The sequence below is a fragment of the Nycticebus coucang genome, chromosome 14 (assembly GCF_027406575.1).
Source record: "Nycticebus coucang isolate mNycCou1 chromosome 14, mNycCou1.pri, whole genome shotgun sequence".
NCBI lineage: Eukaryota > Metazoa > Chordata > Mammalia > Primates > Lorisidae > Nycticebus > Nycticebus coucang.
This window is the reverse complement of record NC_069793.1, coordinates 70937900-70955719: the sequence shown is the minus strand read 5'-3', so window position 1 is coordinate 70955719 and position 17820 is coordinate 70937900. Positions and strand designations below refer to the sequence as shown.

Sequence of the window (17820 nt, the reverse complement as noted above, 5' to 3'; positions counted from 1 at the left end):
GATATTTATGATAGAGACCTTATGACCTGCCATGCTTCAAATATACTTACCTGTCCTTTTATAGGAAAGTTTGCCAACCCCTGATCTATCACAGCCTTTTCTGAATAAATACTGACTCAAGTATTGTGGAGGGATATGTACCTAATTAATTATTTTAAAGACTATAAGGAAACTATAAGAACTGATCTATGATTTAGTTATCCTTGTTATCTTTTTGGATGGGCAGAATTAATACTAGTGAATAAACTATTTAAATGCCAAATTGTGTTCTACTGACTGTTAAGAGATGCCTCCTTTTTAAAAATGCATTGTGGTTTAAAGCAGTTGAAGAAGGCTTCTTTGTGGATTTATGATTTGAGCCTAATCTTTAAAAGTGTGCTCAGAATCAAGACCATAAGCTTATATTTATTGGTACCTTCTTTGATTAATCTGTTTCTAAGCATTCGTTCACATCTATTGTGTACCAAACTGAAGATTAAAGATGAATAAGACAAAGCACTTGCTTACATTGAACTCACTTTTTTTTCTCAGAAAATGCAGATGTATAAAGCAATGATGGAATAAAAAGTTGAGGTATATTAAAAGCAATACAAGAACATTGTGGAGGAACATTTTAGTTCTCAAAGGAGTTGGGGTTCCCAGGGAAGGCCTTGGAAGATAAATTAGGGTTACACAGCAAACATGCAAAGAAAGGATATTTCAGATAAAGAGCATAAACATGAGTAAATGCAAAATGTTAAAATGAGAGTAGAGAGTGGTAGGAGATACATCGCTAAGAAAGCAGGGTGAGTCCAAATTATAGATAGCCTGCCAGGCTAGGAAATTAGAGTTATTCTCTGTAGGCAGTGGGGGAGCCATCAAAGCAGAGATATATGTAATTAGATCTTTTTTTCAGAAAAATGCTGGGGTAATAACAGTAGAAGGAATTAGAGAGTTGGGGCTGTTGTAGTAGCAAGTCTATGAGGGCATACGCGGCCTGAATTAGGTCAATTATGGTGATAATAATGTGGTGGTTTTAGAGAGAATTTTCAGAGAATTAATCTATAGGACTTGATGTCTACTTGTACACTAGGACAGTATGAGAAAATCTAGAGTGTCTCTTGCTTGATCTTGTACTTGTATATCTTCATTTGCTGCTACTTTAATTTTTATTCTCTGTCTCATAGTCTGCCCCCCAAATTTACCTTGTGTTAAGGCAGTTAAGCTCATTCCATAATCCACTTTACCTTGTGCAAAGGTAGACCTTAAAATGGATTAAGCTTCCACTACTACAGGCACATGTCATGGGGCCTGCTTAGTTTTTTTATTTTTGTAGAAATGGGAATCTCTCTGTGTTTCCCAGGCTGGTCTCGCACTCCTGGCCTCAAGCAGGCCTCCTAGAGTGCTGGAATTACAAGCATGAGCCACACTGCACCTGGCCTTTCCAAGAATTTTTTTTTTTTTTTTTCAGTTTTTGGCCGGGGCTGGGTTTGAACCCGCCACCACCTCCGCACCTCCGGCATATGGGGCTGGCGCCCTACCCCTCTGAGCCACAGGCACTGCCCTCCACAAACATTTTCAAAAATAAAGAATAATCCTATATAAAATTACTAAGGCTATTTTGATGTGTAGTTCCTCCTGTTTTTATTTTTGACACTGAAAAAGTTAAAACTCAATATGTAATTAAATCACAAATAAAAACTAGATTTTCCTGTTCCTTAATCCTTCTGAAATCTGCCTGTCTTTAGAAATAAACTGTTTTTCCATGTCCTGAAGCTGATTTGATTTAGCAATGTAGATAGTTAATAGGCTCTCTCACTGCAGGTTTAGAAGAGAATATAGTATTTCTAAAAGCCAACAATGTAAATCACTAAAAGTATGACACTCAGATTTATGTGCTTGTTCTTAGGAGGCCTGTGATTCTCATGCCATTTATACCTTTCACCTGTTGAAAAAAAAATTTTTTTTTTACACCATATACTGGTTTTATAGACCGTTTGACACATTTTCATCACACTGATTAACATAGCCTTCCGGGCATTTTCTTAGTTATTGTATTAAGACATTTATATTCTAGATTTAGTAAGTTTCACATATACCCTTGTAAGATGCCCCGAAGGTGTAATCCCACCAGTCACCCTCCCTCCGCCCATCCTCCCCCCTCCCTCCCCTCCTGTTCCCCCTTCCCCATATTCTTAGGTTATAACTGGGTTATAGCTTTCACGTGAAAGCCATACATTAGTTTCATAGTAGGGCTGAGTACATTGAATACTTTTTCTTTCATTCTTGAGATACTTTACTAAGAAGAATATGTTCCAGCTCCATCCACGTAAACATGAAAGAGATAAAGTATCCATCTTTCTTTAAGGCTGCATAATATTCCATAGTGTACATATACCACAATTTATTAATCCATTCGTGGATCAATGGGCACTTGGGTTTTTTCTATGATTTACCAATTATGAATAGGGCTGCAATAAACATTCTGGTACCAGTATCTTTGTTATGGTGTGATTTTTGGTGTTCTGGGTATATGCCTAGTAGAGGAATTATAGGATTGAATGGCAGATCTATTTTTAGATCTCTAAGTGTTCTCCATACATCTTTCCAAAAGGAATGTATTAATTTGCATTCCCACCAGCAGTGCAGAAGTGTTCCCTTTTCTCCACATCCACACCAACATCTCTGGTCTTGAGATTTTTGTGATATAGACTAGTCTCACTGGAGTTAGATGGTATCTCAAAGTAGTTTTGATTTACATTTCTCTGATGATTAAGGATGATGAGCATTTTTTCATATGTCTGTAGGCCGTGCGCCTGTCTTCTTCTCAGAAGTTTCTCTTGGTCCCTTGCCCAGCCTGAGATGGGATCACTTGTTCTTTTCTTGCTTGTACGTTTGAGTTCTCTGTGGATTCTGGTTATTAAACCTTTGTTGGAGACATAACCTGCAAATATCTCTCCCATTCTGAGGGCTGTTTGCTTGCTTTACTTACTGTGTTCTTGGCTGTGCAGAAGCTTTTTAGTTTGATCAGGTCCCAATAGTGTATTTTTGAAGCTGCTTCAATTGCCCAGGAGGGTCCTCCTCATAAAATACTCACTCAGACCGATTTCTTCAAGGGTTTTCCCTGCACTCTCTTCTAGTATTTTTATACTTTCATGTCTTAAGTTTAAAACTTAAATCCAGTGAGAGTGTATCTTAGTTAATGGTGAAAGGTATGGGTCCAGTTTCAGTCTTCTACAGGTTGCCAGCCAGTTCACCCAGCACCATTTGTTAAATAGGGAATCTTTTCCCCACTGAATGTTTTTAATTGGCTTGTCAAAGATCAAATAACGGTTAAGTAGCTGGATTCCTCTCTTGGTTCTCTATTCTGTTCCAAACATCTACTTCTCTGTTTTTGTGCCAATACCATGCTGTTTTGATCACTATCGTTTTTTTTTTTTTTTTTTTTTTTTTTGTAGAAACAGAGTCTCACTGTACCGCCCTCGGGTAGAGTGCCCTGGTGTCACACGGCTCACAGAAACCTCTAACTCTTGGGCTTACGCACTTCTCTTGCCTCAGCCTCCCAAGCAGCTGGGACTACAGGCACCCGCCATAACGCCCGGCTATTTTTTGTTGCAGTTTGGCCGGGGCTGGGTTTGAACCCACCACCCTCCGCATATGGGGCCGGCGCCCTACTCACTGAGCCACAGGCGCCGCCCTGATCACTATCGATTTATAGTATAGTCTGAGGTCCGGTAGTGTGATTCCTCCTGCTTCATTGTTATTTCTGAGTAATGTCTTCGGCTATTCGAGGTTTTTTCTGATTCCATATAAAATGAAGTATTATTTTTTCGAGATCTTTAAAGTATGACAGTGGAGCTTTATTAGGGATTGCATTAAAATTGTATATCGCTTTGGGTAGTATGGACATTTTAACAGTGTTAATTCTTCCCAGCCATGAGCATGGTATGTTTTTCTATTTGTTAACATCTTCAGCTATTTCTTTTCTTAGAGTTTCATAGTTCTCTTTATAGAGAACTTTCACATCCTTTATTAGGTAAACTCTCGCATATTTCATCTTGTTTGGCACTACTGTGAATGGAACAGAGTCCTTGACTGTTATTTCAGCTTGACTATTGTTGGTATATATAAAGGCTACAGATTTATGAGCGTTGATTTTGTAACCTGAGATGCTGCTGTATTCCTTGATCACTTCTAAGAGATTTGTAGTAGAATCCCTAGTGTTTTCCGGATATACAATCATATCATCTGCAAAGAGCGATAGTTTGATCTCTTCTGACCCTATATGGATATACCCATCATTGCCTTTTCTTCCCTAATTACAGTGGTTAAAACTTCCATTACAATGTTAAAGAGCAGTGGAGACAATGGGCAGCCTTGTCTGGTTCCTCATCTGAGTGGAAATGATTTCAGTTTAACTCCATTCAATACGATATTGGCTGTGGGTTTGCTGTAGATGGCCTCTATCAGTTTAAGAAACGTCCCTTCTATACCATTTTCTTAAGTGTTCTGATCATGAAGGGATCCTGGATATAATCAAAAGCTTTTTCTGCATCAATTGAGAGAATCATATGGTCTTTGTTTTTTAATTTGTTTATGTGCTGAATTATACTTACAGATTTACGTATATTGAACCAGCCTTGAGACCCTGGGATAAAACTGACTTGGTCATGATGTATAATTTGCTTGTTGTGTTGCTGGATTCTGTTTGTTAGGATCTTGTTGAACATTTTTGCATCTATATTCATTATGTGATATTGGTCTATAATTTTGTTTTCTTGTTGGGTCTTTTCCTGGTTTGGGGATCAGGGTGATGTTTGCTTCATAAGAACGTGTTGGGTAGTCTTCCTTCTTTTTCTACATTTTGGAACAGGTTGAGTAATATAGGTACTAGTTCCTTTTTAAAGGTTTGGTAGAATTCTGACATGAAGCCATCTGCTCCCGGGCTTTTCTTTTCAGGGAGATTTTGTATGGTTAATGCTATTTCAGAACTTGATATTGGCCTGTTCAACATTTCCACTTGATTCTGGCTAAGTCTTGGAAGGTGACGTGCTTCCAAGTATTGGTCAATTTCCTTCAGATTTTCATATTTCTGAGAATAAAGTTTCTTGTAATATTCATTAAGGATTTTTTTGAATTTCTGAGGAGTCTGTTTTCATCTCTGTCGTTTCTGATTGATGAGATTAGAGATTTTACTTTTTTTTTCCTGGTTAGGTTAGCCAAAGGTTTATCTATTTTATTGACCTTTTCAAAAACTTTTTGATTTATTGATCTGTTGTATAATTCTTTAGTTTTCAATTTTATTTAATTCTGCTCTAATTTTTGTTATTTCTTTTCTTCTACTGGGTTTGGGGTTGGAATGTTCTTCCTTTTCTAGTTGTTTGAGATGTCCCAGTAAGTTGTTAACTTCCTCTTTTTCTGTTCTCTTGAGGAAGGCTTGCAGTGCTATAAATTTCTCTCTTAGGACTGCCTTTGCGGTATCCCAGAGGTTCTGATAATTTGTGTCTTCATTGTCATTTTGTTCCAAAAATTTGGCAATTTCCTTCTTAATCTCATCTCTGACCCAGCTATCATTCAGCATAAGGTTATTTAACTTCCATGTTTTTGTATGAGTATGCAGATTCCCTTTGTTACTGAGTTCAACATTTATTCCATGGTGGTCTGAGAAGATGCAAGGAATGATTTCTATTCCTTTCAATTTACTGATGTTAGACTTGTGACCTAAGATGTGATCGATTGTGGAGTATGTTCCGTGGACTGATGAGAAGTATGTGTATTCAGTTTTGTTGGGATAAAATGTTCTGTAGATGTCTGCTAAATCCAAATGTTGGATGGTTAGGTTTAAATCTAAAATTTGTTTGCTTAGCTTCTTATTGGAGGATCAATTCAACACTGCCAATTTAGTGTTGAAATCTCTGGCAATTATGGAGCTGGAGGAAATCAAGTTGCTCATGTCTGTTAGAGTTTCTTTTATAAATTGAGGTGCATTCTGATTGGGTGCATAAATTTTCATAATTGAAATCTCATCATATTGAGTATTACCCTTAACAAATATGAAGTGACCCTTCTTATCCTTCCTTACTTTTTTTGGTGTAAAGCCTTATTGTGTCTGCAAATAGAATTGCAACACCTGCTTTTTTCTGATTACCATTTGCCTGAAAGATGGACGACCATCCTTTCACCCTGAGTCTGTATTTATCTTTTAAGGTAAGATGTGACTCTGGTATGCAGCAAATATCTGGCCTGAGTTTTTGTATCCAGTCAACTAACCTGTGCCTCTTTAGAGGACAGGTCAAGCCGTTCACATTAATGGAGAATATTGATAAGTCTGGTAAAATTTTGGGTATCGAGTTCTTCGAAAGTCCAGTGGACATTTTTAATCCTTTTCACCACTGTGGAAGTTGGAGTATGTTTACTTTTGTGGTGGAGGATTGGGCTGGTCATTATGGAGGATAGGTCTGAGAGTGTCCTGAAAAGCTGGTTTGGTTATGGCAAATTTCTTCAACATATGAATGTCATTAAAGTATTTAATTTCTCCATCATAAATGAAACACAGTTTAGCTGGATACAGGATCCGGGGTTGAAAGTTATTTTGCTTTAGGAGATTAAAAGTCGATGACCACCCCCTTCTGGCTTGAAAAGTTTCAGCAGAGAGATTTGCAGTCATTCTAATTTTCTTCCCTTTGTACGTAATGGATTTCTTATGTTTGACTGCTTTCAGAATTTTCTCCTTCATATTAACTTTAGTGAAGTTAATTATGATATGCCTGGGGGATGTCTTATTCGGATTGAGTCGTACTGGGGTTCTGAAACTGTCTGCTATCTGAATTTCAGAATCTCTTGGTATGTCTGGAAAATTCTCTTTCATAATTTCATTGAGAAGGGCCTCTGTGCCTTGCGAGGCCACTTCATCACTTTCAGGGATTCCAATGAGGTGGATATTAGCCTTCTTCGAATTATCCCAGAGCTCTCTGAGAGAATGATCTGTTTTTGCTCTCCATTTCTCTTCCTCTTTGAGAGTTTGGGAGTGTTCAAAGGCTTTGTCTTCAATGTCAGAAATCCTTTCTTCTGCTTGCTCCACTCTGTTACTGAGGGATTCTACTGTATTTTTCAGATCTTTGGGGGCTGCAAATTCTTGCTTCAGTGCATCAAAATCTTTGGTGGTTTTGTCTTTAAATTTGTTAAATTCTTGAGGCAACTTTTGAATTGCTCCTCGAATTTCTAATTCCAAATTTTCCTCCATTTTATTAATCTTGTTTGCAATCCAAATTATGAATTCGATTTCTGACATCTTGGCTAGCTGTTAATGAATGGGATCTTCAGTTACATCTGCCATATCTTTCTTTGGGGGGGTTGATCTATTCTGGTTATTCATGTTACCAGAGTTTTTTCCGCTGATTCCGCCCCATGATTATTTTACACCATTTGATTTTTCCCCTGGAGCTTTGTCGAGGACCCGTACAGTGTTACGGCCTGAGAAACTGGGGACCAGTTTGGTGTGATGGGGCTAAGTGGTTCTGTCTTGTTTTCAGCTGGTCTCTGTCCAACCCTAGTGAAACAGTTACTCTGGGTTGTAGTCTCAGCTGTGGAGAAATATCAGCAATTAAGTCACACACACCCCCGCCCCAAGCAACAATTGGAAAAGAAAAATCAAACCTTCCTACAACCACACACCTGGGGCACCACTTGAATAGTCCTTGGGCGATTGGCTCAGTTCAGAAGGTCCAAATCAATTGTCTCAGTCAGCACCTGTCTCACGTGGGAGAGTTTAAAAGGTCTCTGGCAACTGGATCACAGGGGTCTGGTGACAACTCAGATATGACTTGCTCCGGTGCTCTGTGAAGTCAGGAGGACCCACCCAGCAAATAGATCAGTCTGGAAAAGTTGATGCCTGCTTCCCCACCTTGCACCTCTGTCACACCCCGTCATTGATAGCCCGCAGGGCTATGAGCCAGTTGCCTCTAGTGAACAGATACTCCGGGGGTTTGCACCTGCCTGAATCCAAGGAAATTTATATCTGCTCAGCCAGGCTGCTGCGCTCTGCCTCTATCCAGCAGGGGGAGGTGAGGCCTAACAACCTTGGGCGCTTGATGGAGGCTGGGGGGGTGTTCACTCAGTTCCAGCCCCCCCCCCCCATTGATGTTACTGTCAGAACAGAACAACTTTGCGGGAATTTGTTTCTGTCCCTGCTAAATTCCCCTGCAGAAGAGAAGCTGTTTTGAGTTCCCAGAGCCTGCGCCTCAGGCCCTGTCTTTGCTTCTGCAGGTTTGTATTCAGTTAGCTGTCAGTTCTAGCCTCCTGCCTTCCTTTGTCTATAGACTGACCATCCCCTGAGGGCCAGGTGCATCTTAGGCTTAGTAAAGCGGTCCTCTGGGTCAGCCCCGCCCTGGGAATTTCCCGGCTCTGCTAGTGCTTTTTCTAGTCCTCACATTCCACCTAGTCCGGTACCACCTCAGGCAAACCCTTTACTCACGGGGCATGCATTTCCGTCCCAGATCTGTTCTGCGGTGGTTGCCACCTGAGAAGATGCCCGGCCTCCTCTGGTTGCCCAGGAAGACGGGGTGTGGCTTTGGAATATCCGGGAGTGAGCCCTATTGTTGCCAAAAACGGCTGCTGCTCTGCGCCTCGGTGCACCGCTGCTCTGGTGTGGTTCCCTCAGAGCCGACCGTCCTCTCCTCACTCCCGTGCTGCGGAATCAGCACTGACCAGCTGCAGTCTAGGCCTTGTCCACAACCCTCGAGAAATCACCCAAGAATCTGGACTCCTGGTGGACAGGTCTCCAGACCTCAGAGTGAGACTGGAGGGGAGTGCTAGGAGCTCAGAATTGCAGGTGGAGAATATATACAGTTTTATGCCTGGCAGGAGAACGCCGTGGCACCCTAGTAGGGGAGGCAGGTCCAGTTTTTAGAAGGTCTCTCCCGTGGAGTGTAGTGGGAGGACCTTTGAACTCTGCTCGTTTGTGGGGCACTCCAGCCGTTCTCATGGGGGAGGGGACTCCCGTCCACTTGTTGATGGATTTCGTACCTTTTGTTTGTATCCTTGGGGTCGCAGCTCGCCTCAGCGGGGTTGATGTGCGTTCTTTAACCTTCTCTCTTGGTGCAGCTCTAATCCACCAGGTTACTTGCTAAATTTCTGTCCTTTAACTCTCTTTCTGGATGGGAGCCTCTGTGGAAAGCTGGCTTCAGTCAGCCATCTTGTCTCCACCCCCAAAAATTTTTTGACAGTGGCTTTCTACAATATATCAGATGTACCACTGCATTTATGAAATACTTTAAATTTTAGAAATTTATATTAAAATGTGCCATAACCTTTGTTTACATTATTGGTCTCCCATTTACTAGATCTTTTGCTTTCTCTCCTACTCCTGGTAATGCTCTTTACTTCAATGGCATAATTTTTTTTTTTTTTTTTTTTGTAGAGATAAAGTCTCACTGTATAGCCCTCGGGTAGAGTGCTGTGGCATCACACGGCTCACAGCAACCTCTAACTCTTGGGCTTACGTGATTCTCCTGCCTCAGTCTCCCGAGCAGCTGGGACTATAGGCGCCCGCCACAATGCCCGGCTATTTTTTTGTTACAGTTTGGCCGGGGCTGGGTTTGAACCCGCCACCCTCGGCATATGGGGCCGGCGCCCTACTCACTGAGCCATAGGCACCGCCCTCAATGGCATAATTTTAAGAGGACATCTGTAAGTGTGGATTTAGATAACACACTAAGTCCCAGGTGAGATTGTATCATAGAATGGAGTACAACAAAGCCAGTATCTGAATTGCTGGTGTTTATTGATTTTCCCCAAACTAGTTAATCTAGTTAAGAAAACCTTTGTTGGCTCGGCGCCTGTGGCTCAAGTGGCTAAGGTGCCAGCCACATACACCCGAGCTGGCCTGGGTCAGGGTGGGTCGAATCCAGCCTGGGTCCACCAAACAACAATGATGGCTGCAACAAAAATAAAAAATAAAAAAAAATACCCGGGCATTGTGATGGGCGCCTGTAGTCCCAGCTACTTGGGAGGCAGAAGCAGGAGAATCGCTTGAGCCCAGGAGTTGGAGGTTGCTGTGAGCTGTGATGCCACAGTACTCTACCCAGGGCGAAAGCTTGAGGCTCTGTCTAAAAAAGAAAGAAAACCTTTGTTATTTATTTATAGTTCCTAGAATATGTATGTGTATATGTGGTATATATTTATGTGTATGTACATATATACATAAATACATACGTTTATACATATGAATCTTATTTGCGCTAAAGAGCAAAATATACGTGTTTCTAAGATAAATATTTAACTATAAATTCCAGTTGGCATCATCCATTTTTCTAAAGTGAGCGTTTACCATTCAAGTTTTTAAAATCTGTGAAATAACTTCACTAGGACTCATCTTAACAGCTGAGAGCCTTACTCCATATGTCATGATACAAGTGCATCTTTTCCCTTGTTTGAGTATTTATTCCAAATTTAAGTACTATTTCTTGGGTACCTACTTTATGCCAAATAATTTAATCATGAAGAGGTATATAATGGGATCTCTACCATAGAGGTCGGTATAGTGTCATGGAAAAGAGGGATGTGTCATTGAGTGTTTAATGACTAGTCAGCAACTGTCTACAGACCTGGGGAACTGATACTTTGTAAAATCTAATGTTTTAGAAGCTTACTAAGTGATTTATAAACGTCCCCTCCAGAGCTCTGTGTACTTCCAGGGTACTGTTACTAGAGCTTTACTAGCAGAGAATTGATTTAATCAGGGATGGGATTTTCCAGGTAATAGAGGCAAGGGGGAAAAGAGACAAAGAATTTGAAAGAATATGCCAAGGAGTATTTCTAACAATGGACCATGAAGTCTAAGCCAGGAAATGGAGAAAGTGAAGACATTAAAGCAGTGGCAGACAGTGTTTACAAGATGGTAGTATCAATGGGCACAGGTTCTACTAGAGTGAAAGAATTGTTCAGATCAGGGCGCAAGAGGAAGCTAGCTGGAAAGTGAGCTGGTAGAAGTCAGAAACAGGGTGCCTAAAATTGAAATTTTAGCAGTGTGATTGTTGGTAATGATAAGGTAGGCCAAATATGATCATTGAGCTAGGTGGTGAGATGGAGTGGAAGGTATGAGTATCTTTCTGTAAGTTACTGAGTAAGAAAATAGTATGCCAAAAATCATATCTACCTTCAAGAACTGGCTCAAGGGTGGCGCCTGTGGCTCAGTGAGTAGGGCGCCAGCCCCATATACCAAGGGTGGCAGGTTGGAATCCGGCCCCGGCCAAACTGCAACAAAAAAATAGCCAGGCATTCTGGCAGGCACCTATAGTCCCTGCTACTCGGGAGGCTGAGGCAAGAAAATCGCTTAAGCCCAAGAGCTGGAGGTTGCTGTGAGCTGTAACGCCACAGCACTCTACCGAGGGTGACAAAATAAGACTATGTCTCTTAAAAAAAAAAAAAAAGAACTGGCTCAAGTATTAGCATCTGTTTATATCCTTCCCAAATTTCTTAATTCTTTAGACAAAATTATCTGTTCCTTTTTCATGTTTCCATTATACTTGTTCATAATGGACTATAATCAATTTTTAAGTAATTACGAAGGCAGGAACAATACCTTATTTACGTATGAATCCCCAAGCCAGACACAAATTGTGATCTGCTATGGTGAATGTTAATAAATGTTTTTTCAGTTGAATTGAGTAGAGAAATAGTGGCCAAGTCAAAGTAGAGATTTCTCAAAGTTGGTTATTATAAGAACAGTTAGATGCATATCAAACATACCTATCAACCTATAGCTGAAGCTCTTACTTATCCTTGAGTCTTCCCTCTTTATTCTAGTTAATAATGTTCTTGCCTTTTTTGGTTATAAGTGCAGTAACTATGCTGTATTTTTTAAAGCAGGTTGTGATTAAAATCACTTATTACTTTATCACCTATCAGTTTTTATTTAATAGCTCCATAACCTATTATTAAAAAGACCATGACATTCTTATTAGCAGGGCCAAGGGTTTATAGGGCACTAAAGGCTAGATACTCTTTAGAAGACCTAGTCAACTGGATACATTAATTTCCTTCTGTAAGGGACACAATATGTAAAGGGAGAAAAAATGGTACAATGGCTTGTCAGAGCTCAGCTGTCCTTGTTGAATTTGGCTTAACATTGGAAGAACCAGAGAAGGTGCATGCTGTTTTTCATATATAATTTGTTGAATTAAAATGAACAAAAGTTTGTTTCTTGGAAATGAAACTATGGAGATGTCACTAGTGGTTCAAATCCTTGTTTCTTGGCTCTAAAGCTGTCTACAGGCTGAGTGCAGTGGCTCACACCTGTAATCCTAGCACTCTGAGAGACTGAGGTGGGTGGATTGCCTGAGCTTACAGGCCCAGACCAGCCTGAGCAAGAGCAAGACCACTGTCTCTAAAAATAGCTGGGTGTTGTGGCGGGCACCTGTAGTCCTAGAATTCGGGAGGCTAAGGCAGGAGAATTGCTTGAGCCCAAGAGTTTGAAATTGCTGAGAGCTGTTACACCACAGCACTCTACTAAGGGTGACAAAGTGAGACTCTGTCTAAAAAAAGAAAAAAATAAAGATGTCTTCACTACAGTGCAGAGCCTTATGTCTGCATTGCTTTTTTTCTTCTCAACATCAAAACGTGAATGGTCCTGGTGTCATTGACACCAGATCTTAACTTGGTTTTGCTTATGTCATTTTTATGTGTATTACCATGAGGCTATAACTGCATGCAGAATATTACTAAAAACTTTCTCCAACATAACTATCTCATTTGTCAAATCAGAGATGGTTTTCTACTTTCTATCTAATGGTTTCTTTTTTTTTTTTTATCAACTATTGGAGTAGTATTCCGTTTTTTTGTTTTTTTTCTCTATCTAATGGTTTCAACAGGGAGTCACAGCATGACTTTTCATGAAGTTACCTTGTCTACATCACTTACCAGTTTTATGTCACTGGTATAAGTCCCTTCTAAAGGTATAGTTTTCATATGCCTAGGAAATTTTGTGTTCCCCACAGATACTAATATTTCGTTAAGTTTTATAGATAATAGTTAATACATCTGTGACTTAGCCTATGCTATTACCATGTAATTGTAATTTTAATATTGTCTGTATTAGTGATATTTTCATAATAATTTTATTTAGCAAATCTCATTTTATTATTGTTTGTTTTTTACCTAAAGGAAAGAACGATTGGTGTATGTTGGTATCAGCATTGAAAACATCATTCCTCCACAAGTACGTTTCTGGTTTATAGTATTTTTGAAGGGGAGACTATCATAATTCTAAAATTTAACCCACCTTCTGTAACGTGAATGGGTTTAAACACATAACATACCAGTATTAATAATAAAATTTTAAGGCCTTAGAGAGAAATTGCTCATAATCCCCCATGATTGAAATTGTTATGTGTGTAGATAACTTGAAAATGTGATATTACATCCAAACTAAATGTATTGCTCATCATTTGGGGTATATGATTTATTTTTACTCTTAATTGAATAATTTGCTTTTAGCTTTTGTACATTTTATGTAAAATGACTAAAGAATAATTCCAGAAGATGTGATTTTTAATTCTCTGTCTTGGGGGTTATTGAAAACTGCAATTTGGGGCAGCGCCTGTGGCTCAGTGAGCAGGGCGCCGGCCCCATACGCTGAGGGTGGCGGGTTCAAACCCAGCCCCGGCCAAACTGCAACAAAAAATAGCCGGGCGTTGTGGCGGGCGCCTGTAGTCCCAGCTGCCCCGGAGGCTGAGGCAAGAGAATCGCGTAAGCCCAAGAGTTAGAGGTTGCTGTGAGCTGTGTGACGCCACGGCACTCTACCCGAGGGCGGTACAGTGACACTCTGTCTCTACAAAAAAAAAAAAAGAAAACTGCAATTTGTATCCTTGGTTTTTTTGAAAGATTATCTATAGATTAGTCTATGATTGCATTGATTAGGAAGGATATCACATGAATAAAAATACATGTAACATGGTAAACAAGTACTAATTATAAACTCACAGAAGCATAAGAATTTTAGTATAGATCACCAATATTCCTTTTTAATCTGTATTCTTAGTGTTGCCAGTTGTTTATTCAGTTTTAAGGGAATCATCTCAAATATTTTCATATCTTTCGCATGTGCTGCACATGTGGTGATTTCAAAACTATTATCAATAATTCCAAGGAGCAAAAGTAATAACCTATATACTTGTATTGTTAAAGGAGCCAGATTTTTCTGAAGATCAAGAAGAAAAGAAAAAAGATTCAAAAAAATCCAAAGCAAACTTGCTTGAAAGAAGGTCAACAAGAACACGGAAATGTATAAGTTACAGGTATGAAGTATATGGAAACGTTTATAGTGAAAGAGCATATTAAAATGTTTCTTTACAGTTAGTATGACCCAGAAGTATATGCTTTTCTTATCACAATGATTATTAGTAATATTATATATATTTCTTAATTTATGAGTAATCTTTTCCAAACATACACCTTCTGTGTCATTCTCTTCAGTTTACCATATGTTTTGTCAGATTTCTATAGCTTTGGGGATGAGGTTTGATGGCTTTAAGAAGGTCTATAAAGCACCGCCTAATCTTATTTCTACTTACCTTCCCAGCTCCATTTCATCACATTTTCCCTTCCCGTCTCTGCATTTGCTATGCTGCCTTATATAATCCCTTTACATATGCTGTTTACTTTGCTTAGTTTTATCTTATTAACCTTTTTTTTTTTTTTTTTTTAGCGACAGAGTCTCACTTTATCACCCTCTGTAGAGTGCTATGGTGTCACAGCTCACAGCAACCTCCAACTCCTGGGCTTAGGCAATTCTCTTGCCTCAGCTTCCTGAGTAGCTGGGACTACAGGCACCCACCAGAGCGCCTGGCTATTTTTTGTTGCAGTTTGGCCAGGGCCAGGTTCAAACCCACCACCCTTAGTATATGGGGCCGGCGCTCTACCCACTAAGCCACAGGCACCGCCTAATATCTTTTTAGCCTTCTGTAGAGAAAATCTCCCGTTATATATGGTCATAGGAATTAGTTGTCCTTGAAAGCACTTACAATTATGATGTTTCTGGTTACAATTATTTGATTGATGTTTTTCTCCACCACTAGACTATTACCCTGTGATGTCTGTTTTACATGGTTTTGGGTTATCTACGCATAGCATAGTGCTGACAAACAGTAACTGCTAAACTCAGTAAATATTGTTTGGTTTACCTTTTATCACTAAAAATGCCAGAGAGACATTTTTCTATGGTCCTTCTATTACTGGGTAAGCCTACATTAAAACCTTATCTTCTGGCTAGGCTCTGTGGCTCATACCTATAATCCTAGCACTCTTGGAGGCAGAGGCAAATAGACTGCTGGAGCTCAGAAATTCAAGACTACCCTGAACAAGCGTTGAGACCCTCTCTTTAGTGAAAACAGAAACTATTAGGCAGGCACCTGTAGTCCCAGTTACTTGGGAGGTTGAGACAAGAGGATTGCTTGAGCCCAGGAGTCTGAAGTTGCTGTGAGCTAGGCTGAAATCATGGCACTCTAGCCTGGGCAGGAGAATGCTGCCATTAAATTAAAATAAAATAAAATAGGGTGGCGCCTGTGGCTCAAGGAGTAGGGCGCCGGTCCCATATGTCGGAGGTGGCGGGTTCAAACCCAGCCCCGGCCAAAATAAATAAATAAATAAATAAATAAAATAAAATAAAACACAACAAAACCTTATCTTCTGGGACAGTGCCTGTGACTCAGCGGGTGGGGCACCGGCCCCATATGCCAAGGATGGCGGGTTCAAACCCAGCCCCGGCCAAACTGCAACAAAAAAATAGCTGGGCATTCTGGTGGGCACCTGTAGTCCCAGCTATTTGGGAGGCTGAGGCAAAGGAATTGCCCAAGCCCAAGAGTTGGAGGTTGCTGTGAGCTATGACGCCAACGCACTCTACCAAGAGCAATAAAATGAGACTCTGTCTCTAAAAAAAAAAGCAAAGAAACCTTATCTTCTGATTATTTACTAATCTAGTGTTTTTCTACCAAATCACATCGTCTCAAATATTCAATTATAATTCACTTATTTTAGATCATTTTGGGGTTTGTGGCCCCTAAAATCTACTAAGACAGCTCCAAAACAGATTTTTTGTTGTTGTTGTTAAGGGACAGAGTCTCACTTTCTCGCCCTTAGTAGAGTGCTTGAGATCACAGCTCACAGCAACCTCCAGCTCTTAGGCCAGGGCGATTCTCTTGCCTCAGCCTCCTGATTTGCTGGGACTACAGGCACCTGCCACAATGCCCAGCTACAAAACAGATTTTTTGTTGCTGTTTTTGTTTGTTTTGAGACAAAATCTTGTTCTCTTGCCCAGCTAAAGTGCAATGGCATCAACTTAGCTCACTGCAACCTCAAACCCCTAGATTCAAGTGACCCTCCTGCCTTGATCTCCCAGAATGGTAGGATTGCAGGCGTGAACCACTGTTCTAACAAAACAGTTTTTTAATTTGAATAACTAGAAATGAAAAACAGTGGATTTTATAAAACTCTGATCTTTTAGCTTTTATCTTTATTTAGTTTTAACTTTGTTACAATGTTCTCTCCTTGTTTGTAAACTTTCATTAATGACTATGGAAGAATTTTTTGTGTAGAGTTTTTAGGTGTTTTTACTGTTAAAACTTTATAAAACTCCAGTAAGAGCAATAGGGATAAAATTCTTTATATATATGGTAACAGTGCCCATTTTAGTCTTTTGAAAAATAGAAAGAATTCTATATAGGAAGTCAAAGCTTACAGATGGGAAATGCAAACATAAAGTCAGTTCTGCTGTAACATAATATACAGAGGATGCCAGAAAAATGTATACACATTTTAAGGAAGGAAAAAACTGTATTGAAATTGTAATTATTGAGGCTGGGCGCCCGTAGCTCAGTGCTTAGGGCACCGGCCACATATACCAGGGCTGGGCCTGCTAAAAGAAAAAAGTAGCTGGATGTTATAGTCCTAGCTACGCAGGAGGCTGAGGCAAGAGAATCGCTTGAGCCAAGAGTCTGAGGTTGCTGTGAACTATGATGCTCTGGCACTCTACCAAAGGTGACAAAATGAGACTCTATCTCAAATTAAAAAAAAAAAAGAAATTGTAATATTCAATATACATGTTTATTGATAATATTTGTTACCTTATATATGATATTCAAAGTCACATTTGATTTCTGTAATTACAAGAAATGCAAGATAACAGTATATAAGATAACAGATGTTATTAATATATGTATTAGAATTTTAATAGTTTTTCCTTTCTTAAAATTGCATACATTTTTTGATACCCTCTATATAGTCCTAAAAATTACAATGCTGTGCAAAATTATGCCATAAAAACTATATGGATCATGAGAAATGCAAGATTAGAGCCATATACTCAAAAAATTCAATAGTCCAAGCTGGGCTCAAACTCACCAGCTTCAGTGTATGTGGCCGGCACCCTACTCACTAAGCTATGGACACCGACCCGATACCTTTTTTAAAAAGATGGCAATTTAATAAAAAAAAAGTAGCAATTCCATTTTACACCAATAAAAGACCTCACATTTGTCTCTGGAAATGGAGGGTTCTAGTTTATTAATTATTGTATAGTGATAGGAAGAGAGTTATCTGAAATCAGACAGAAAGGTGTACTATCAGTTATAAATCGCTATAGTTTATAACACATGATAAACTGATGTAGCTGGTAGATGGTTTACTTATGTGCCTTTGTATATTCCTATGTAGGTTGGTTTGGTTAGTTACAGTTTTCTGTATCTACCTAGTGTTTTTCACAAATGAAATTATACATGAGGAAATGTAAAATACACATTATGCTTGAATTGTTTCACAATACATCATTCACATTGAAAATAAATTTGC

The 17820-nt window shown here is 39.5% G+C and overlaps 1 protein-coding gene across 1 annotated transcript in view; it reads left to right on the top strand.

Moving 5' to 3' along the window:
• Nucleotides 1-17820, top strand: part of RSF1 (remodeling and spacing factor 1) — a 198888-nt gene that overhangs the window by 156009 nt on the left and 25059 nt on the right. The window contains exons 10-11 of the mRNA XM_053561132.1: nucleotides 13141-13195; nucleotides 14164-14273. Of these exons, the coding sequence (XP_053417107.1) occupies nucleotides 13141-13195; nucleotides 14164-14273 (165 nt within the window). The remainder of the gene's footprint in view (nucleotides 1-13140; nucleotides 13196-14163; nucleotides 14274-17820) is intronic.